The sequence below is a fragment of the Ursus arctos genome, unplaced genomic scaffold (assembly GCF_023065955.2).
Source record: "Ursus arctos isolate Adak ecotype North America unplaced genomic scaffold, UrsArc2.0 scaffold_32, whole genome shotgun sequence".
In the NCBI taxonomy this organism is placed as follows: Eukaryota; Metazoa; Chordata; class Mammalia; order Carnivora; family Ursidae; genus Ursus; species Ursus arctos.
The window spans coordinates 24,429,531-24,452,496 of record NW_026623008.1 but is presented as its reverse complement, the minus strand read 5'-3'; the positions used below and the strand labels follow the sequence as shown (position 1 = coordinate 24,452,496).

The window sequence follows — 22,966 nt, the reverse complement described above, 5'->3', positions numbered from 1 at the left end:
CCTCCAGAAGGCGAGGCGTGCTCCCCTGGGTCGGGGGTAGGCCGATCTCCTTAACCGGACAGCGTGCCCGCCGCGCTGTGCTGGGGTCCCGTCGTCTGAGGGCGACCTTAGCCCCATCGAGACATGCATACACGGCCTCGTTTTCACAGGTGTCCCTTGGAACGGGAGCCTCCGGAGCCCCTCAGCTCTGAGGCCCCCGCCGCCCGCCTTCCCGCAGGGGAGACATGATGCTGTCGGGCCAGGAGCGCACCCCTTCGGTGGTTGCCGCTGGGCAGCCCGGTGTCCTGGGTAAGCCCCTGGGTCGGCTTTGGCTCACTCAGCACTTGCATGTTTGGATGCTGGGCTAGCTCCTTGTTAGAGTCACCGTCCTCTCCGTCCTCCCCGAGGTGATGCCTGGGCCTTGAATAAAGAAGAGAGGGCACAGCAGAGACCGGCGGCTCTGCGCAGGCAGAGGTGGGGGGGGGGAGCGGTTGCAGGTGGTGGACGCGAGTTTGGCAGGGGTCGCGGTGAACCAGGCCTCGTGGTGAGCAAAGCAGTCTCTGCCCTGCTCGCAGGGAGCCTCAAGTCCCTTGAACGCTGCTCCTAGGCCTGGGGAAGGGAGGAGGGAGGCAACCTGGCCTCCGGTTTTTCCTTACCGCAGTGTTCCTGCCTGTTTAAAACATGGGTTCAAGACCTGGGCCCCAGCTCGCCGAATCCGTCTCCAAGGGTGGGGCCCAGGAAGATTAGGCACAATGACTTCCAGGAGTTCGATAACACCCCTCTGGAAAGCCAGTTAAATTGTAACTAGTACCGGGAGGAGGAGGAGCCGGCCGGTGGTTCTAATGACCCAGAGGGCAGAGCCAGGGCTGGAGGGGCTGCGGGGCCAGGGCCAGGGCCCGAGGCTCCGGGAAAGGGGGAGGGTGTGGGGCCCCGCTAGGCAGGCGCCCTGAGGTCCCGGCGGGTCTCGGTAAGTCTCTGCACCCTGAACCGCCCTCCCCTTTCCCTTTATGGGGAAAGTCAAAGCCGGGCCTCTCCCGAGTTTGTTCTTACCTGTGTGGCAAGGGAGGAGGGCCCCGAAACTCCTCGGGGGCGAGGATGCGGTGAAGGGCAGGGGCCTGGCTGCCGCGGCCCGTTCCTTCTGTGTGTGAAGGGTGATGCTCGAAACCCAGGCATCGCCTCCCTTGCGAAAGCTCGGTTAGGCCACTTCGCTTTCACAAAAGACCTACTTGAGTCCCTGCTTTCAGGACCAAGACAAATCCCCAGAGGGTTTTTGCTTCTCTGAAAAAAGGCAAAAAGTGAAAATACCTTGTTCAGCGCCTGTTGGGCAGCGAGCCGCTGCTGGAGGCGGCGCTCCCTCCCGGGCCGCTGGGCATCTCAGCCCCCAGGCCCTGCGCGCTGTCGGGGAGCCCCTGCCTGCACCTCCGTTTGTGTTTCTGTTAGCAAGGTGCGTCCTGAAGTAGCAGAAAGCCTAAAACGGCTTACTCGTCAGGTCTGGAACACTGAAAAACCTCCCACATAAATTAACGATTAAATTAAACTGTCTTCACTTTACGTCGCTTCTGCTGCTGGAAGTTTTCACAAAGAACACTTCTTTCAGAGAGCAGGAAAACCTGTATTTGTTCCTGTTGTTTACACTTTACATAGAAGTTTGCAGACGTTTTTTTGATCATGCGCCACGGTTTTAAAAAAAACACGTTTCCCACTCTCATACACGTACTTAAATATAGATATCTGAAGCACCAACACAATACCTACCCTTACGTACATTCTGATATTTTCTTTTCAATTCTCTTCCTGTTCATACATTTTAAACCTTGGTCACGATCCATGATCCACAAAACTGATTTCTGAAGGCTCACAATCTGCACTTTTAAAAACCCTGCCCAGTGTAAACCTCACAGAACCGTTTCATATCCTCGAGCTTGCGCGGGCTCCTACACTGTCCTGGGTGACTGGTGTGTGTACCCCATTTTATGGTGAGTTTTCCAAGGTCACAATCAGGCAACCAGTGCCCTTGAGATCTGGCTGAAGCTCCGTGCAGAACAGGGTTTTCCCAGGATGGCAAACACCGCAGCCCGACCCACAGAGGCTCCAGGACACCCAGGGATCCAAGACCCGGCGGAGCACAGGGACCCTGGGCAGGTAAGAGAGGTCAACACAAAATAAGAGCTCAGCCTCCGGCCAACCAGAGCTGGCCTTACTCAGATCCACCTTCTTCCAGGTGATTGGCCCCCCATCCTGGGGCCAGCTTCCTCCAGCAGGCACCGCCCCCAGGGGAGTCCGTCTCGGGGCAGCTCATCTCTGCCTGCGCCTGTGGGTGTGGTTTCTGACAGATGGCCAGGAGCCGCTTTGTCCCAGTCACCAGGAACTAGTCATTTCTTCCCTGGCTCCGAGCTGGAGGGTTCTTCTTGGCCGACTGTCTTGCCAGCTTCTCGACATGGCTCTCAAGGAGAGACTCAGGTGAGTTGGGGACACTGCTAGTGTGTGGGGGAAGATGGGGCAGGACATCTGACCTGGGAGGAGTCCAGCCTGGTGGCCAGAACAGTCCAGGACGAGGCACGGAGGCTGGCCCGCTGAGTACCAGCTGAGCCATGTTGACCCTGGGAGAAGGGGATGCTGAAAGGGGATATCACTCGAGGGGTAGAGACGGTCCGTGGGGCAGAGTGGGGTGCGGGGCAGACTGCATCCTAGGAGACCTCGTGGATCTTGTCAAGAGAGCTGGGTAACTCCCCTTGCTTTCCTTAGCTCCGAGCCCCCTTGGTGAGCGACAGAAAGAAGACCGAGGGCTGTGTCCCCCACCATAGCCGAGAGCGCTCTCTTGTCCCGCTGGCACTGACCGTCCAGGATTGAAGCCTGTTCCCACTTAAGAACTAATGATTGATCTTCAACCCCTTCTTGAAAGCCAGGAGGTTGTAGGGATTAGAGCACAGGCTAGGCTTGAGGGACCCCCTTCTGCAGGTGGAGGTGGGGCAGAGGGTGTGCTTTTGAAAATAGCTGAGCAAGGCATGTGCAAGAATGGGTAAGGCAGAGGCCCCTATGGGCTAAGGGCCCCCTTAAGGGGCCTGGGAGGAGGCAGCAGGAGCAGGCAGGTGCCTACTACGGGCCTAGATCAGGGCGCCCTCCTAGCCCTCGCCAGGCCACTTGGGGCCAGCTCCGCCTGGCTGCCCTGGCTGAGGCCCAGTGCCCACGATAAGCATCAGCTTCCCGCCCTCACCCCCTCCAGGTTGGGAGGGGGCTGGCTAAAAGGTCAAGACAGCTGGGGGCCGAGAAAGGTCGATTCCAGCCTTTTCCTGCCCCGGTAGCACAGACTTACCGGAGGGGCCCTCGCGGGTAGTGCCGCCGCCCGCCCTCCCGGGGCTCGGTGCCTTGCCGCACCCCTCGGTGCGGGAGGGGAGAGAGCTTCCTGCAGGAGACATGGGGGAACGTGCGGTGCCTTGGGGAAGGACAACACGGCCAGGGACCCTTGGGAGATGAGGCTCAGGGCTGAGCCGGGGCCAGGTCTTAAGGAGCCCCAAATGCTGTGTTCTGGCTTCAGAATCAGACCGAAGTTCAAACCTCAGCTCCACGGCTTAACCAGCTGTGTGACCCTGAGCAAGTGATGTAACGCCCTGAGCCTCATAAGGCTTAATGAAGCCTCAGAAGGCGTAAGGCTTCTGTTTCCGCCTAAGGTGGAGACGATCGGCACCTCCTTCACGGGCCTGTGGGCAGACCTCCGTGAGATAGGGCCATAAAACCCTCCGCAGGCCGAGGGGTCTGCCTCGTAAATGTCCGGGATTGTTCGTAAAAGATTGTAGACTTAACATGGAAGCAAACAGTCTTAAGAAGGAGACGCAGTTGGGGAAAGAGAAGACAAGGAAGCCGTTCATTGCTTCATTCGTTACTGAACAATCATTAATGCCACCGACCACAAGGCTGGCTCTCGGGTTTGGCACCAAGAATACAAAGTCCAAGAAAACAGGCCCCCACAGCTGGTGGGGCAGAGGTCCAGCGTCTAGTTGGGCACGTGCTGGAGTAGAGGTTTGCGCAGGTGCAAGGGGTGCCTGGTGGCAGGTGTTGGGGGGGCGTCAAGGAAGGTGTCACAAGGAGGCTGGGTATTAAAGTAGTCTCCGGAGCTTGGTGGTGGTTGGTAGGAAAATAAGGGCAAACAGAGGTGGGGAAGATACAAAGTCAAGTCAGACGCAGGGAATCCAGGCGAGAAGCAGTGAGGTGGGAATGGCTGGGGGTGGGGACAAGGGAGCCTGGCACACTGCGGAGGGGGGGGGACAAGGGAGCGTGGCGCTCTGGGGGGGGAGGCAGAAACAAGATGGCTCGGTGACTAACAGCTATGAGGGGAGGGGACCGGGTCCCTCTCGGGTACCTGGGACCAGTCACAGAGAACACAGGACATCATGACGTCATTGACCAAGATGGAGGAGACCTGAGTGGGGAGCAGGTTTCCTTTTTGACCATTGAATGTGAGCTGCTTGGGAGACATCCAAGTGGAGAGAGCAGGTGGCACCAATACCCCCAGGTGTCCTCTGTCACTGTACCCACGATACCCAGGACAGTCCCACCAGAGGCCCGGAGCAGGGATTCAGCCCCACCCCAGGTCCAGGAGGGAACTCTGATCGAGGGTGTGGTTTAAAACGACTTTTGGTCTTTTCCCTGTGCTCCCGGCACCGAACACGTCTTTTGTTATTCCTAATAAGCCCCCCCCATCACAGCTGAGTTCATGCTAAGGTGACTTAAGGTAGACCTCAGGATGGGGCTAACCCCCGAAAGACCCATGGAGTAGAGACTTGGAACTGTCAGCCCCACCCCCAGCCTCCAGGGAGGCAAGGTGGGGCTGACAACTGGGTTGTAAAAACTCTAGAAAGGCACTGTTCAGACAGCTTCCGGGGTGGGGAATGCACCCAGATGCTGGGAGGGGGGCACCTCCCAGCTGCGGGGATAGAGGCCCCTGAGCTCTGGACCCCCCCGGACGTCACTGTATGTAGTACTTGATCTGGGGGGTCATAAATAAACCAGGAAATGGAAGAGAAGTGCCTCCCCGAGTGTCGTGAGCTGTTCTGTGAGCAAATCATGGCACACGAGGAGGGGGTGGTGGGAACCCCTGAGTCAAAGTCAATCAGCCAGAAGTAGGGGTGGCCCACAGGGTGACTTGAGCCAAAGGGGAAGCCGGATGAGAGAGGAGTGTGAAGAAACGGACATTATTTTCTTCTGTTAGACAACATTAAAAAAAACAAAATTCAGCTGAGTACGTTTGAAGATCCAGTTGGCTTTATTTAATGATTCATGAATCCGGCAGATCTCATCTCGGCAGACAGAAAGGAGCTCCGAGGAGCTGTACAAAATGGAAGGCTTTTCTAGGCAGGAGGGGATGGAGGAAAGGAAGCTTCTAGCGAAGAGTGGACTGTTTCAGGCAAGGTCACTTTCCTTTGGGGGAGGGCGAGGGGGGGCTGTCTATCAGGCAGATGGCCTCACTAGGGCTGACCAGGTAATTCCAGACTGACTGGTTAGAAGTTCCTGGGAGAAGCTGGAACCGCAGTTGCGCTGGGTGCTCGGTCTTGGCTGGCTGATGGGGCAAAGCGCGCTGAGCGGCTCCGCTCGGGCCCGATGCTTCTCAACAGTTCCCCCGTTTGGAGCAGACTCCCAGCCGTCCCTGCAAAGCTCTCCCCGCTCGGGCTGCTCCTCTGAGTGGCACTTGCAGCTCGGGACTTGAGGCTCACACTTCGTAAGCTGGGCATCTGCTTCATTCCCTTCCTGATGCTCCAGCCTCGGGGAGGTCACTGGCTTGGTGGTTAGGGGCTTCGAACGTGCGTGTAAAGCTTCCGAGAGAGGACGGTGCCCCCGGATTACTACTGCGATTATCATCAGCAGGACGCTTCTGTCTAGAGAGCACTCGGGAGCCCTGGGCCCCCAGACCCAAATCCATCAGAATCAGTAAGGCAAAGAAAGACCCCATAGAAGGGGTCACCGTTTTAAGCCACGTGGCTTGCTCAGCGCTCTTCCGGAACTGAGTTTCAACTTCCCCAGAAGGGTTCATCCCTGCGCAGGGGCGCCTGGGTGGCTCAGTCAGTCAAGCGTGTGCGTTCGGCTCAGGTCGTGATCCCGAGGTCCTGGGATCGAGCCCTGCATGGGGCCCCCTGCTCGGCCGGGAGCCTGCTTCTCCCTCTCCCTCTGCCCCCCCACCCGTGCTCCCTCTCTCTCACTCTGTTCTTTCCCTGTCAAATAAATGAATAAAATCTTAAAAAGAAGAACAACTCTGGCCAGGGAGGCTAAGGATTTTCACAGTGTGGCTACAGCTCTACAATGGATTTTTGCTGTACTTTCAAGAGTTAAGGAACGTGGCCGGATCACAGCCTCATTTGTATTCACTTCGCCCCCGGGAGTTAGGGACCCACCAAAGGAAGCAAATTCTGAATCACACTAGCCTCCTGGTAGGTCCTCTCTAACTCGACACGAAAATATAGGGGAGCTGACCAATGGGCTGTCTGGGTTTGCTGGTGACAGTAGGGGCACAGTTAGCTCACCCTCTTAGATGAGAGGCATTCAAAGGCCCAGAGGGAACGAAGACGCCACACAGACAGACCCTGCCAGAGCACAAACCGCTCCCGCGGAGGTGGCATTGCGCGTGGATTCTGCCTTCCCGGACAGATCAGGGTTTGTAAAGACAAATCCACAAGTCCGAAAGGGTACCTCCCTTTAGCAGTGGCCCAGGAGATACAGATGAAGGTGTTGTCCTTCCCGGCCAATGCTAGAATAAAGGGAAGAAAGAAAAGAAGGAACGGTTTTGCCCTTAAAGTCGGAAGTCTCGATCTGCTGCCTTGGGTGGGAGCCGTCCACCTGGGTGTCAACGACTTCTCCTCCTTGTGCGCTTGACTGGGAGGTCCCATCCGCGCAGGCCCAGAGGCCAGGAGCCCTCTTTAGCTGTGAGATGGGTACCCGAGGCTCAAGTCCCTGCAGTCGGGCTGCCATCGGGGTAGGGAGGAGGACCTGGGCTAGCCCCGTCCAAGGAGATTCAGGGCATTCTCTGGGCTCCGTGACTCCAAGTCAGAAGGTGGGAGAAACTTGGAAACATTCGTTCGGACAGTCGTAGCCAGATACTTGAAGAAACTAGAAGAATTCAGGATCTCACAGGCATTTATTCAGGCATTTCACAGAACCTCAACGACAGGGAATGGGATTAAAATCTAGTGTCTACAAAGCGTAAACATATTTTTTTCTCTCTGCAATTATCCCTATTTGCCAAATATAATCACAGTAAAACTAGTGCGTGTGCATTAAGTCGACCTATTTATATAAGTGCGGTAAGAGTAGCAGTTGACTGTACAAGCCCCCCCTAAGACGCTTCGCTGAGATTTTTCATAAGGAATCTCAGATTGAACTTTTAAAAGTCTCTGAGGCAGGAAGCCAAGCCAAGGACTCACCATTAAATTTTATCTGAAATCCCTACAGTTCGGGTGAATTCGTATCAGTCAAAACCTTGGTAATATAACCAATGCTTCCAACCGCGTCTTATTACAACAGATCCTCGTAGAACTTAGGCAAATAACTATATCGCCATGAAAAGAATACTCAAGAATTTCCAAATTCGGGAGGGGATCGGGTAGGGAAAAAAAAAGTAAATGTTTCATCTTTGTTTACAGAGGTATACTTTACTGAATTGCTGTAAAAAGATCTCCTTAAATACGGACAAACAAAACATTAAGGAACCAGCAATGTGTCAGACAAAAAGACATAAAAAATTATGATCACACCCCTTGTTCGTTCAGTCCCACGTAATTAATACCTGCTCTGCTTGAATCCAGTTTCCTTATTAATTCGGGAACTTTTTCCCCATTTCAGTTTTATGATCTTAAAGTTATCAGAAACCTGTACTGAATCTCCTTAAAGCTGAAACACACGTCTGTAAACGCATCAGAGTAAAACCGTACCATCTGTAAAGGACAAAGGACTTAAAAATGGCTGTGGTCAAATAGAATTGACAAGGAAATTTGATTATTTCCGTAACATACCACATTTTAAGATAATGACCAGGATTTTGACTGGTAACATTATAACCAGGACATATCAGATTTCCAGGAATTTCACATAATTTCTGGAACACTTACATACCTACACAAACACCACATAAGGAAGACTTCCAATTGCGTATTTCACAATGCTTCCCATTTAATTCAGCACATCAAATAAGCCTAATGAGTTTGACATCTCTTTTTGTAAGGAGAGAGAATAATTCTTTTGCAGTTTTTCCAAGGATCCTGTGGAAAATCTCAAAGTTACTTTCAGGTTAAAAAGACTTCCTTTAGGGACGCCTGGGTGGCTCAGTTGTTAAGTGTCTGCCTTCGGCTCAGGGTGTGATCCCAGAGTCCTGGGATCGAGACCCACATTGGGCTCCCTGCTCCACTGGCAGGGAGCCTGCTACTTCCTCTCCCACTCCCCCTGCTTGTGTTCCCTCCCTCGCTGTGTCTCTCTCTCTGTCAAATAAATGGATGAAATCTTTAAAAACAAAAACAAAAACAAAAGCAGATCCACGCTAACACATATTGTAATTAAATTGGCAAAATATGGGGCGCCTGGGTGGCACAGCGGTTAAGTGTCTGCCTTCGGCTCAGGGCGTGATCCCGGAGTTACGGGATCGAGCCCCACATCAGGCTCCTCCACTAGGAGCCTGCTTCTTCCTCTCCCACTCCCCCTGCTTGTGTTCCCTCTCTCGCTGGCTGTCTCTATCTCTGCTGAATAAATAAATAAAATCTTAAAAAAAAATTGGCAAAATATAATGATAAAAAAATTTAAAAAGAAAAAAATTTTTATTTTTATTTTTTTATTTTTTTTAAAGATTATTTATTTATTTATTTGACAGAGATAGAGACAGCCAGCGAGAGAGGGAGCACAAGCAGGGGGAGTGGGAGAGGAAGAAGCAGGCTCATAGCGGAGGAGCCTGATATGGGGCTCAATCCCATAACGCTGGGATCACGCCCTGAGCCGAAGGCAGATGCTTAACCGCTGTGCCACCCAGGCGCCCCTAAAAAGAAAAAAATTTTTAAAAAAGACTTCCTTTAAAATTACATTGTGGGGCACAGAGTTTGTACAAGATATCAAAGGGTTTGTGGGGGGGTTTTGGTGGTTTTTTTTTTTAAGAGGGGAGGGGCAGAGGGAGAGAGATTCTCAAGCAGGCTACACGCTGAGCGCAGAGTCCCACGCAGGGCTCTGTCTCAGGACCCTGAGATCATGACCCGAGCCGAAATCAAGAGTCAGACACATAACCAACTGAGCCACCCAGGCGCCCCCAAAAATATAGAGGGGTTTTAAAAAACTTGGTCCAATAAGATCGTCGGTCATCGTGAAGCATAACTTGGTAATCTATTTAACCATAGTGACAATTGGAGAGTCTGCAGACAAATACCTAGAGCTCAGGGTCCTAAAACAGAAACAAGCCCCGAGCTTTTCTAACAGAGAAGCGTGCGTTTTCTTAAGTACCCGGAGATCTGATATGACACGTGGGAAATTATTTTGAGAGGACACAAAGTCTGTGTTTTCCAGGCAGGTTACTTAAAGGTAAAGAAAAACCTGTACAATCTCTTATCACCTGTAGACCTATAGTCTAAGAAAACTTCGTCCTTTTAACGGAGAGGAAACCAATTCTAACTTTGTACCTGTGCGCTTTCGCTTTGGGGATTAACATTCATTAATCCGTTTGTTAAATGTACACTCACTCCTGCCCAGCCGTCTTGACCACACATAAAATCCTCTTCCCAAGATTCCTCTTCTACACACCATCTGCCACCGTCTTTTTTACATTCAGATTTCATCCTGTTTTTTCTCTTTCCCATTCCGAATAACCAGCCTTCCTTTTAGGACAAAATTACTTTCTTTTCCCTCAACAAAAATACATTTCCATTCCTCGTACCTTCCTTACCAAAAATGCACATCCTGCTTTCCTTTCATACAGAGAACATTATTATGTCTGGTAGCTTTAAACAATTGTGAATGGGCTGTTACTGGCAATTTTATGAATATATTTCATATTCCTAAAAGCATATGTTCCTCCTAATAAATTTTCCAATGGGGCACATGCTGTTTTATTTTTTTTAATTTAATTTAATTTAATTTAATTTTATTTTATTTTATTTTATTTTATTTTATTTTATATTGAGATGGTCTAGATACTCAATGAATTTGACTTAACTCATCACTTAAGTTAGCAAGACTTTAAGGTTTTGAGGAGTCAGAAGATTTTGGAAACTGTTTGCTGGAAAGTTCACCTAGAAACTCTTATCCCATTTATATCGATTTAAATCACTTATTCTTAATAGTTATGTTAAGACTACCTGCAGAAACGTCATTATAGACATTGGACAAAGTCGGTTATCATTCTGGGTTATTTTTCAGGCTGACCAATTTTGTAACCGAGATATGAACTTACTAGTAAAACCCAAGGAGAATAAAAGTTTTGTGTCTGTTTGGTATTTAATGCTGATAACTCTAAAGACGTACCCATTTTAATTGAGCCAAACTTAAACTAGCTTTAATACTGAATATTTTCCCAGATCCCATGAACCTGAAAAGCATTCAGGTTATTTTCTATTACATGTCTGAGAATTTCGGGAATACTTAATTCATAGAAGTGCTTAATTTTTTAAAGCCAGTTAAGTAGAGCTCTTTGACAAATTAATTTTGGCAGTACTGTTGGTGATAGAATATACACGCTTCTAGAACACTCTGATCGCATAGACGGATGCAGAGACGTTACGGCTTTTGTTTTAAAATTTTAGCCACAAGGGGGACCTGGGTGGCTCAGTCTGTTCAGCTTCCAACCCCTGATTTCGGCTCAGGTCACCATCTCAGCACGGCAAGATGGAGCCCTGAGTTGGGCTCCGCGCTGGGTGTGGAGTCTGCTCACGATTCTCTCTCTCTCTCTCTCAAAAAATAAAAAATTAAAACTTCAGCCACGAAACCAGGATGATAATACAAAATTCACTGGGTTATAAAAGGAGAGCTGGAATAAGTTAAGCTTAGCTGCTCTGATGGCTACAGCTTTTTATTAGTATTTCTGGAGAAGACACTGAAGATTTGTATTTGTCCTTGACAAGTAATCGGATAGAAGCTGTGGACTAGATTTGGGGCAAGGGAATGTCTACAACCGTTTCTATGTTTTACAAACCTCGTTCCTCCTTTTTTCCCCCTCTGCTAAGAATTACAGTTGACCCTTGAACAACATGGCTTTGAACTGCACGGGTCCACTTCTGATGGATTTTTTCCAATAAATAAAAACAGGACTGTAAATATTTTCCCTTCCTTATGATTTTTCAAGTAACATTTTCTTTTTCTCTAGCTTACTTTACTGTAAGAACACAACATATAATACCCACAGCATACGAAGTCTGTGCTGTTTATATTATCTATCAGTACGGCTTCCGGTCAATAGTAGGCTGTTAGCAGTTAAATTTGGGGGGAGTCAAAAATTATACGTAGATTTTTACTGCAGTGGGGGGGGGGAGAATCAGGGCCCCTAACCCCCTGTTCAGGGGTCAACTGTACTTCCCAGAAGTCTGCGTTTCGAGGAGGTGGCGGAAACCGGAAGAGGAGAGTTCCTGGGCGGAGGCTAGGTAGATTACCTCTCAAAGGCACAGGGGGAGAAGGCAGACTCCTCCAAGAAGGACACGTGTTCCCTTAGGCCAGAATTTTTACAGTACTCACAGGCCTTCGGAGACAAATAGGGGCGAGGTTAATTGTCAAAAAGAAGGGTGGACTTTGATTTGATTTTTTTAAACAATCGCTAGACTCAATGTGGGGCTAGGGCTCCAACTCACAACCCAGAGACCAAGAGTCACAGGCTCTACCAACTGAGCCCGCCAGGTGCCCCTAGTCTAGTCTAGTCTATTCCATTCCATTGTAAAGTAAGCTCTATGCCCAACGTGGGGCTTGAACTCAGGACCCGGAGAGTCCCGTGCTCTACCAACTAAGCCAGTCAGACGCCCCGGAATGGGTGGGCTTTGGGTTGTTTCTAGAGCTGCATTTCCGGTCTTGGAAAGATCTGCAGGATAAGGATAGTTACTTCTAACTCCTCAGAGAAAGGCGTTGTAGCCCGGAGGACCTCCGAGGACTGACATGCCCATCCACCCATGTTGGAAAGATTTTCTTTCCCACCAAGTACATTTAGCTTAAGGGAGAAAGTCTAGAAAAAATTCATATCCGGCTCTGAATATCAGCTTCCAATTTGCCCAAATTTATGACCACAGAGCTATTAAATCCTTCCAAATATCAGGGCACCTGGGTGCCTCGGTTGGTTAAGGGTCTGCCTTAGGGTCAGGTCATGATCTCGGGGTCTTGGGACCGAGCCCTGCGAGAGGCTCCCTGCTCAGCGGTGGGTCTGCTTCTCCTCTGCTCCTCTCCACCATTCACGCTTTCTGTCTCTCTCTCAAATAAATAAATAAAATCTTAAAAAAATAAATCCTTTCAAATATCTTGCCAGGTTTCAGCCAGGACAAACTCACAGTACAAAACAACCCCATGAACCCAAGAGGTATCCTCAACGAGGGTGCAAGAGATACTATCTTCACAAAATCTAGAGCCATTCCCCAAGATCATAACCAATGGCCTGGATTTGGGAAGGAAGGGACAATGTGAAAACTTGTTTTTCTCTTTCTCCCGGATACTAAGAGATCCAGGACAGCTGACTCTGGTAAGGATATTCTCACCTTTAGCCGGCTTCTTTCAGTCTTTCCCAGGATCCCACTTGCAGGCCCCAAGTGAGGTCTGTTTTTTTAAGTAGGCTCCAGGCCCATTGTGGAGCCCAACACAGGGCTTGAACTCACGACCCTGAGATCGAGACCTGAGCTGAGATCAAGAGCTGGACGCTTAACCAACTGAGCCACCCGGGCGCCCTGTGAGTGAGGTTTAAAGTAGAGGGTCTAATTCCAGTATCTACCAGAATTTGGCCACTTGTTACCATTTTTAACTTTGGTTTCCCCTTTCCTGTTTGAAGGAATTATTGGTAGCAGTGCGGGAGAGAATCCCTGGAAGACCTGTCAGCTCTGGAAGGGGCCTATATGGGGGACCACCTTTGGAGGTAGATACTAGGACATTCACGTTGATGTTGGAAATTTTGCACAGGGCCTTTGAGGACAACGTCTTTTCCAGCTTCTCCACTGATTACAACTGATCCCTGGGCCGCGTTTTAATGATGGGCCCCTAGGAAGGTGCAACGTGGGAGGCCCAGGTGCTATTTTAAGTCTCTGGCCTTGCAGCCCTTGTAGCTGTAAGACTGATGGCTTGGCAGACTTTCGTTTATGATCTTGTATCTAAATTTTCATTGGCCTTTTGCAGTGAATTTTTTTCATGAAGCTATTCTGGAATCTTGAAGCCTTTGGAAAGCTTTCGTACACCAGTTAAAGTAGGTATGCCACTCAGTTGGTTTGATCAATTTGGGAACCCTTACCTTTTTTTTTTTTTTTTAAGATTTATTTGAGAAAGCGAGAGAGTGGGTAGCAGGGAGAGGGAGAGGGAGAGAACCTTAAGCAGACAAGCTGAGCGTGGAGCTCAATGTGGAGCTCGATCCCACAACCCTGAGATCATGACCTGAGCAGAAATCAAGAGTCAGCTGCTTAACTGAGCACCCAGGCACCCCTGGGAACCCCTGTTTGTACGTGCGCTTCTTACATGAGGGATCTTGTCTAAATGGAACGTTCTCCATAATGGCAACCGTAATTCTAGGTTACTTTAGTAAGACTGTGCCATTTTGTAGCTATCGGTAGCTTTCAGAACCGCAGTTCTTAGACATAAAATAAGTCAGCATGCTGGAAGATGGTGTGCTCGCCTCTGGAATTTACGGATGCCATTATCATTATTAGTTATTATTATGTGTCATAATAATAAAGCCTTTGGGTCTCTGAGAACCAAACTAATATCTGACGGGGATGTGCTGCTGGATTGGGGACCGTGTGATGTTTACAGTGTACCTTGTTGCAAGGAAACTTTGAGGTTGGTGGGAGACCTAGTACCTTAACCTAACGTAACACATGAGTTTTCAGGTTAGGTAGCAAGTGCTTTAACAGTTTTTAAATGCTTGATCCACGCCCACCAATTTTTGCAGCTTTTTGGCTTCTGAGACTCCCACTAGCAACAGCCTTTACCTTACGTACGTGTTAACAGAAACCAACAGTGACCACAGCCGTGGGCCTGCGGACACCAGCAGTCATCTGCAGACTGGCAGACAGAAGGCCTGTGTGCACCACCAGCAATTCCCAGTGTGGAAGTGGGGACCGGGGGGAGGCCTGACTCACAGAGCCCAAAGCATGGGGACTACAGACGGACTCCATACGATCGGGGACCTGCAGCTGCCACCAGCGGGCCCCAGGGTGGAATCTGGGACAGAACCAAAGTGCTGGGGGTTCCAATCAGATGGGGGGATTGCCAACTAAACCGAGGGCTTGGGGCTTGGGTGCGGGGTGGAACCCTCTGCTAGCTCAAGCTGCCCAGCCCCAGACTGGAGAGCCAATGAGATCCGGAGCTTGATGCCAAGACAGTGGAGCTCAGAACCAGGGGGACTCACCCGAGGCCCTCAGAAACAGCGAGAAAGAATTCAGAGGGCTCATGGGTACCATGCCTGTGTTTCTCACTGTCCCCAAAGCCACCAGAGTCTCCTCTGATCCCGTCAGTGCCACCCAATCTGTTAAAAAAACAAAATTCAGCTGAGTACATTTGAAGACGGAACTGGCTTTATTTAATGATTCATGAATCCGGCAGATCTCATCTCGGCACACAGAAAGGAGCTCCGAGGAGCTGTACAAAATGGAAGGCTTTTCTAGGCAGGAGGGGGTGGAGGAAAGGAAGCTTCTAGCAAAGAGTGGACTGTTTCAAGCAGGGTCACTTTCCTTTGGGGGAGGGCAGGGGTCTAGCAGGCAGAGGATCTCACTAGGGCTGACCAGTAATCCCAGACTGACCGGTTGAAGGTACATTTCTGGGCCAAATTCCGCTGCACTTAGGTTAAGTGCTAACCGGTTTGGTTCGCTGATCGGGGCTTAGTAGGAGTGACTCCGTTTGGGGCCTGTTGTTCTTTAATTACAACAGAAGTATTTAGACTTAGTACAAAACAAGAATATAAAACCTCTCCGTAATTTTTATATTGATTGTATGTTGAAAGGATATTTTGGAACTATTGGGTTAAAGTATTATTAAAATTCATTTCAGCGGCTTCTTTTCACATTTTTTATGTGACTACTAGAGAATTTCGGTTTCTACGTGTGGCTCCCATTGTACTTCCACCGGACAATGCTTCTCCTGCCTGTTTACACAAGACCGCAGACAGGCACGTCCGTAAATGCCTGGGCGCGGACGTGCAGGGGCCTTCCCCCCCGGAAGTGAGATCTGCTTCTGTCTACACTCCCGGTACTTCCATTTCCACTTAATACATCGGGACCTCTTTTCCAGAGGTTAGGCATACATCCACCTCGCCCTTTTTGGGGGTCGTGCTGCTCTCCGTGGCACAGATGCTTTCTGTCGCTCATTCATCCAGTTCCCCGCCCGTCAGCACTGCGGTTGCTGACGCCCATTTGCTTTGTCAAATCTGCAAGACCGTCCTTGGTCTGCCCGCGGTGAGTATCCGGCTCTAGAGGTGGGAAAGCCAGCTCAGGCGAGAGCACTTCAAATGTGACAGCGAAGGAGCCGGATTCTCAAGGCTCCCTGGACGGGGCTAAGAGGTGTAGACTTGATCTTGCCGGCAGTAGGAAGGCTGTGGTTGCTGTTTTTCTAAATTGCTAACTCTGTGTTTTTCCTTCATTAAAAAAGCAATATAAGCACATTACAAACAACTGGAAGGGAAAAATAAAGGGGAAAAAAAACCCTACTGTAACTTACTCCATAGACACTTTTAAGTTTTCCTTTTTAGTCTTACTTTCTGGTGCATGTTTTAATTCCTGCTAAATTATGATACTGCCCATCAGTTTTAGAACCTGCCTTTTTTTCATTGAAGCTTCTTGCGTAAGCATTTTTCCATGTGACCACAGAGTCATCAGTAAAGGGTTATTTAGTCAGTCCGTGGGCTGGCTGCTGGGGCCTTTTCCGCAGCCCACATAAGGCCTTCTCCATGCTGCCTCCAGGCAGGATCCAACCAAGCCCAAGTGCCTTTCATAAAAGAAACACACGCCCCTCCACCAATCCCAGCCCCTCAGCCCCCTCCAGTTCCCATCCTCCTTTCTCTTTCCAGCCACACTTCTGGGAAGTCACCCCTGCCCCCTGCCTCCACCACCGCACCTCCACTCACTCCTCTCCCCACCCCACCGGACACTCAGGCTTTGTCTCCTTCTAGCCCCTGGCCCTCGAACCATGACCAAGTCCTGCCCAGCCCACTGCCTTGACAGTCCTTCACCACCCTACTCCTCCCCACCCCACCACTGCCACCCTGGCTCACACCGCCACTAGATAACTCCCCCCTACCCCCCGAGGGCTGGCAGTGGCCTGGAGCCTGCCTTCCTGCCTCCAGCCATGCTCCCCCATCCCCAGTGTCCAGGCTCAACAGTTCAGATGCAATATTTTTTTTCAAATAAAAATCTAACTACATCACTCTCTGGAAGAAGTATCTTTCAGGGCTCCCTATGTTCCTCAAGATGAAGCCCAAACCCCTCAGCCTAGAATGCAGGTGGGGTGTGATCTGGCTTTGGCTTCCCCGCAGCCTCACCTCTCCCCACTCCGCGCCTGCACTCCACCCTGCAGAATGGCCCGCAGGGCCATGCACACCCCTAGCTTTCTCTCACTTTGTACAATGTTGTTTTCTTCTCATAGGCCTCCCTCCCTGCTCTGCTGCCTTCTTTGCCTGGATAACTTCTCATCATTAGAGGCCACCTCTCCCAGGAAGCCTCCCTGACTCCTCCCCATTTGTCAAGGCTCAGTTGCCACCCTCCAACTTGCCCTCACAGCATCTTGTATTTATGCTAATTGCAGCCTTTACTGTGCTGTGTTCTATTCATCTCTTTGTGGCCTGTCATCTGACCCATCCCCTCTCGTCCTGGCCACCCACATCTTCCTGACTCCATTCCCCGAGGACGAGGTCTGTGCCTCGCTCACCCCAGAATCCTTGACCTAGCAAGTGCTAGGTTCTGAGCCTGGGCCCAGTAAATATCGGGTGAATGCAGGAATAAGCAGAAACTCGTGAACATCTTGATGCATCAGCTTTTTCCACGCTGCCCATGATCTTTGAACGGGCTCCCCCAAGTTGGGGTGATTGGATTAAAGGGGACGAACAGTGAAGGCTTCAGTTCCCAGAGCTAAGGAGCTTTCCACAAAAGATCTAGCAACCTTTGTCCCCGCCAGCAGTCTAAGAGTACATCTACCTCGCTGCATCCTTGCAGCGCCGCTGTTTTTATTTCTTTTTAAAAAGCTCATTTTACAGGTAAAACATGCCAGCCTGTTCTAATTTGTATGTCTTTGGTTACTAGTGAGGGTGAACATTTCCGCATGTATTTGCCTCCTCCGTGCATTTCTTCTTGGATGATTGGTCATGTGATGTGGACACGGTTAAGGCAGGTGGGCACTTTACAGGATGGCTTTGGGGGCCGTGCAGGAAGTGACTGGGAGCACAGAAGTTGGTGCCACAATGATCCCGGTGAGACGTGGGCAGGCAGGGTCACTGTGGGGGCCGGGGGCACAGCAGCAGCTGAGCGGCGGAGGGGGGGGCATCAAGGAGGCCAAGTCAACCTGACAGCAGACGGGGGTGAGGGAGAGGGAGGACATGGGGAGCAGCCGGGTTTCTGGCTTGGCCAACTGAACAGAAGGAGGTCCCATGTGCTGAGACGGCGCGCAGGTGGGTACAGCGCGCACACGCCACCGCATGATGCCTCTCCGGGCGAGCTACTAGGTACGGCTGCCGAGGCGTGGCCAGGTGGGGTAGCCGAAAAGGCCAGGAGGCAGGAGCGCCTGACCTGGCAGGCTTCTTGAAAGAGCCTCGGGGAGCTAGACTTCGGAAGGATGTGTAGGGCCGAGACTGGAGTTGGGAGGTTGTCCAGGAGCTCGTGGGGGTCTGCCCAGGAGTAATAGTGACAGCAACAGTCAGGGTATACTGAGCTAGTGCTGTGGGAGGCCTCGCTCTCATCGCTGAGCTTTACGCAATCAATGGCATATTGAAGCTGGGGAAAAGGGTGAGAAAGCACTTCAGGGACTGAGAGGGAATAACCTCAAAGACAGTGGCCAGGGGAGGCAGTGGAAATGCAAGGTGCAGAACAGCATATCTACTGTGCTCCCGCTGAGCCGGGGGAGGGAAGGGGGCAGGGAGGAATTGCTACCGTATTTATATTTGCCTGTACATGCACAGACCACTTCTGGAAGGAGGCACAAGGAAAGAGTCGTACTGGCTTACCTTCACGCAGAGCAGCTGAGTGGCGGGGACCAGGAAAGACTGCACTGTACATACTCTTTTGTACCTTTGAGTGCCTGTACCATGCGAATGGGATACATTTGTATTAAAAAAAATAAATAACATGAAACATTAAAATTACGTAAATAATTTCTCACATGTATGTGTATATATAAATGAGTTGCTAACGCCCTTCCCCACCACCCAGGACCTGGAAGAGAGTCTTCTGCTGGCTGATCCTGCTTGCGTTTGGCCTCTTAGGGCTGCTCCAGTATGGGCTCCCTCTAGTCAGGTACAACCCCCTTCCCCCAGCACTCAACGTGGGAACCAGCAGGATCAGGGTTAAAGCGGCCCCGTCCAAGGGCGGGTGGTGGGTGGTGGCTCTCTTGGCTGCACACCTGTCCTTGTGGGCTCTCCCCCCCTGTAAAGAGCAATGTGAGAGGGCTCTGAGCTGGCTGTCATATCCCTCCCTCACTGCTGCCCCCACCCCGCAGGCATCTGGAAGCCCTCATCCCCATGGGTGTCTGCCCTTCTGCCAGAATGGCCCTGCTGAGAGACAACTTCACGGGTCTCCTGAATCCCTGGTAAGGAGCTAACACCCACACACCCTCCAGGGCTCTGTCCCTGCCCTCCTCACATTCCTCACCCCAGCAGGGCCAGGTACTCCTTCTGGTGGCCCCATCAGGTCCTACATCTCCCAATCCTGTGTACTGGATCTAGGCTAGGGATCTCTAGGGGCAGGCGCTGGGTCACACCCATTTCTGGGGCCCTATGGCCCAGCACTGGGGAGATGGCAGTGAACTTGCACCAAATGGCTGGATGAATGGACCTATCTCTCCATCCCCGCCCTGCCAGGGCCCGGCCTGATGTCCTGACCTGTACCTCCTGGGGGGCCCCCATTATTTGGGATGGCACCTTCGACCCAGCTGTGGCCCAGCAAGAGGCTCTACAGCAGAACCTCACCATTGGTCTGACTGTCTTTGCTGTAGGCAGGTAAGGCCTGGAGGGGAGTGGTGCTGTCCAGGCAGGGAATGGAACGCGTGTGCATATGACGTAGGGGTGGGGCACCCTGGGGGGCCACAAGATCCCAAGGTGATGAGGGAGTCAAAGACAGCACCTCTTGTCCCAGACTCCCAGGAAGAGGGCAGGACCGTCCTTTCCCTTTCCCTCCTTCCCGGACACCAGCACTATGGAGCCCACCCAGCACAGACACCCGCCCAGGGACCATCGTGGTTATCTATGTAAGGAACTGTCACAAACTCAGTGACTGAAAACAGCTGTTACTATAGCTCAGGATTCTGTGGGCTGGAATTCCCACAAGGCTCGGTAGGAAGGGCTCCTCGCTGCTCCCCAGGGTCTGAGCCTCCACTGGGATGGCCGACTGCTGAACACCGGTGGGGCACCTGCCTCCACGCAGCCGTCTGCGGAGCTAGCTGGGCTTCCTCACGTCCCTGCGGCCTCAAGGGTCTGGGACTTCGTAAGCGAAGGCTCAGAGCCCTAACGGGGCAAAGGCGAACGCTGCCAGCCGTCCACGGGGCCGGCAGAGCCTCTCCGCCGCGGCACCCGTTGACGCAGGCAGGTCGTGGGAGCCCACGTTCAAGGGAAGGAACCCAGGGCCCCTCTGGGCAGCAGAGGCGAGCAATCATCCGTGCCCGCCGTGAAGGCTACGGTTGGAGGGTTGTGGAGTGGAGGGGGACCGGGGCGGGGAGCCTGAGCGAGATCGGGATCGGCGCGGCGCTCAGACTGACCCGCGCCGCCCGGCAGGTACCTGGAGAAGTACCTGGCGCGCTTCCTGGAGACGGCCGAGCGGCACTTCATGGTGGGCCAGCGCGTGGTGTACTACGTGTTCACCGAGCGCCCGGCCGCCGTGCCCCGCGTGGCGCTGGCCCGGGGCCGCCGGCTGCGCGTGGAGCGCGTGGCCCGCGAGCGGCGCTGGCAGGACGTGTCCATGCAGCGCATGCGCACGCTGCACGAGGCGCTGGGCGGGCGGCTGGGCCGCGAGGCGCACTTCGTGCTCTGCATGGACGTGGACCAGCACTTCCGTGGCGCCTTCGGGCCCGAGGTGCTGGCCGAGTCGGTGGCGCAGCTGCACGCCTGGCACTACCACTGGCCGCGGCGGCTGCTGCCCTACGAGCGCGACGCGCGCTCGGCCGCCGCGCTGGCGCCGGGCGAGGGCGACTTCTACTACCACGCGGCCGTGTTCGGGGGCAGCGTGGCGGCGCTGCGCGGGCTGACGGCGCAGTGCGCGCGGGGCCAGCGGCAGGACCGCGAGCGCGGCCTGGAGGCGCGCTGGCACGACGAGAGCCACCTCAACAAGTTCTTCTGGCTGCACAAGCCCGCCAAGGTGCTGTCGCCCGAGTTCTGCTGGAGCCCCGAGATCGGCCGGCGTGCCGAGATCCGCCGGCCGCGCCTGCTCTGGGCGCCCAAGGAGTACGCCCTGCTGCGCGACTAGGCCCCCCTGCCAGGCCCAGGGAGGACACCCCCCCCCCCAAAGCCGTGCGGGCGCCCCGGAGGGTGGCGAGAGCTCGGACGCAAACGGCCCTGCCCATTCCGGCCGTGGGGTCGTGGCGGTGGAAGAAGCATCGTGGCCTTTGGGGAGCTTCTCGCTGGAAGGGAAAGATCCCCTTTCCCCCACTTTCAACAGCGACCGACCACTACGACGAAGGGCGATGGGCAGTAGCGCCTCGGCCAGGCTGCCTCTAGACTTTTCACCTCTGACCTTACTAGATTCCATGCCTCCTGGAGCGCTGTTTAGCTACCGTCACCCACCGCCAACTCCCAGCCCCCTTTTTGATAAGGTGACCGAGGCACAGAAAGGGAACATAACTGCCTAAGGACACAGAGAATCTGTGCGTCAGTCCGGGCAGCAGCTGCAGAGCCAGGACTGGCTCTCACTCCGAAAAGAGAGTGGTTCTGGACGAACAGGAGAAAGCTGCTGCTGCGGGAGAGACGTGGTGGCATCTGAGTCCTTGGCTTTGCCCTTCCATCTCCCCTTGCCCTCAAGCATAGTTTGTACGTATTTAAGTAATATTGTAATAAAATTATTCCAAAAGTGTCTCTATGGCCCTCTCTCCTGGGCAATGTCCACAAAAAGGCCATTTTCTTGATGTGGGGCCAATAGGGCTGTCTGGGAGAGACGTTTCCTTACCCATGACTGCTATCCAGAGTCTTCATCCTCAAAGGGGGAAGAAACAGGCTCCGAGCAGGGGGTGAAATCATCGGGCCCTCCAGGAACGGTGGTCACCGTGCCAAGGAGACCGGGAAGGCAGCAGATGGAAGCGCCTGAACTGTCCCCTGACAGCTGGGAACGCTGAGGCCCTGGGAGGGTGGGATTTCACCCCAGGTCCCCTGAATCCTTTATGTAGTGTTCTCACAGACCTTGCATTTTTAACAGCCTCGCTCTTCCTCAGAAGGACAGCAATTCCGGCATAAATCAACCCTGATGGTTTTTACAATCTGATCATCTTTACGAGCAGATTCCACGCACTGATGATGTGACGTAAGAGATCTCTCCCCTCTCAAAGATGTGACGTAAGAGATCTCTCCCCTCTCAAAGACAGTTGGAAGTTCCCCAGGGCCTCCCGCCCAGACTAGATTAGCAAAACCCAGACGGCCACTTGGATTTTGGACGAGAGGTAAGAACAGGCTAGGTGTGCCTAAGAACAGGTTATCGCTTGGTGACTTTGAGGTGGCACATCCCTTCCTCTGGTGGGCACATGTCCTCCACCTTACCCTGCAGTGTTCACCAAGGGCCACCCACACCGACCTTCACCACCCCTGGGCTGTGAGAGACCTGAGCACAAGCTAGTAAGATCCGGGTGGGAATCTCTCTTCTTCTCACTCTGCGTGTGACTGTGGACAAGTCTCTTACCTTTGCTGAGTCTCAGTTTTCTCAGATGTCAAGTGGGGATGCCAGGCACCCTCCTTGCAAAGGTTGTGGTGCTCCCAAATACGTAACTTGCTTCTCCCTCTCCTTGCTTGCCCCTTCTCCAGCAAGTTCATAGTGCAAAGCCACTGCCAAAAGAACAGCCATTTCCTGTCTTGAAGAGGAAATGATGGCACAGGCAAGGGTTTCCAGGTGCTGGGCTGGGGCAGCTGCACGCTGTGGGTGGAGACCTTCCTGAGGATGGGGATGGGTCAGGGAAGCTGCCGTGTGGAGCAGACGACCTCTTGGGAGTGTCTCCCTCCTTTGTCTTACCCAGAGACCCTTGGTGGGGGTGGGAGCATGAGAGGGACTTGGGGCAGAAGCAGACGTAGCAGGCGGGGCTAAGCTCTTTCTGCAGCCACTTCCATCAGTGAGTGTCACTGTTGATCAGCCCTGTCCTCAGCACCTGCTGGGACCCTCAGAGGCAGGGGAAGCTCCTGAGAGGTTCCAGGAGAGCAGGTGAAAAGCAAACTCCCAGTCCTCCGTTCGTCGCTTCTGCATGTCAAATCTTCACCTGCCCCTGCCGCCCCACCCTGCAGGCCAGCTCAGACGCCACCCCAGAAATTGCCAAACATCATCAGCTGTCTAGTCAGGGTTCACTGATCATAAGGGACTTAGACTGACCAAGGCCACGTCAAATAGTAACAGTCAGAATTACATTTACTGGTACTTAACTATGTACCAAGCACAGTTCTTAGCATTAGACATGTATTGACTCATTTAATCCTCAT

At 52.5% G+C, this 22,966-nt stretch overlaps 1 protein-coding gene across 1 annotated transcript; it reads left to right on the top strand.

Annotated features, from left to right (window-relative positions):
* The first annotated feature begins 60 nt into the window (after positions 1-60).
* On the top strand, positions 61-21,363 carry A3GALT2 (alpha 1,3-galactosyltransferase 2). The gene is made up of 6 exons (XM_057305140.1): positions 61-2,121; positions 2,201-2,439; positions 18,519-18,602; positions 18,805-18,894; positions 19,166-19,303; positions 20,075-21,363. The coding sequence occupies exons 1-6, from the start codon at positions 2,038-2,040 to the stop codon at positions 20,760-20,762; spliced, it is 1,323 nt and encodes a 440-aa protein (XP_057161123.1). The 5' UTR covers positions 61-2,037; the 3' UTR covers positions 20,763-21,363.
* Positions 21,364-22,966: the final 1,603 nt, after the last annotated feature.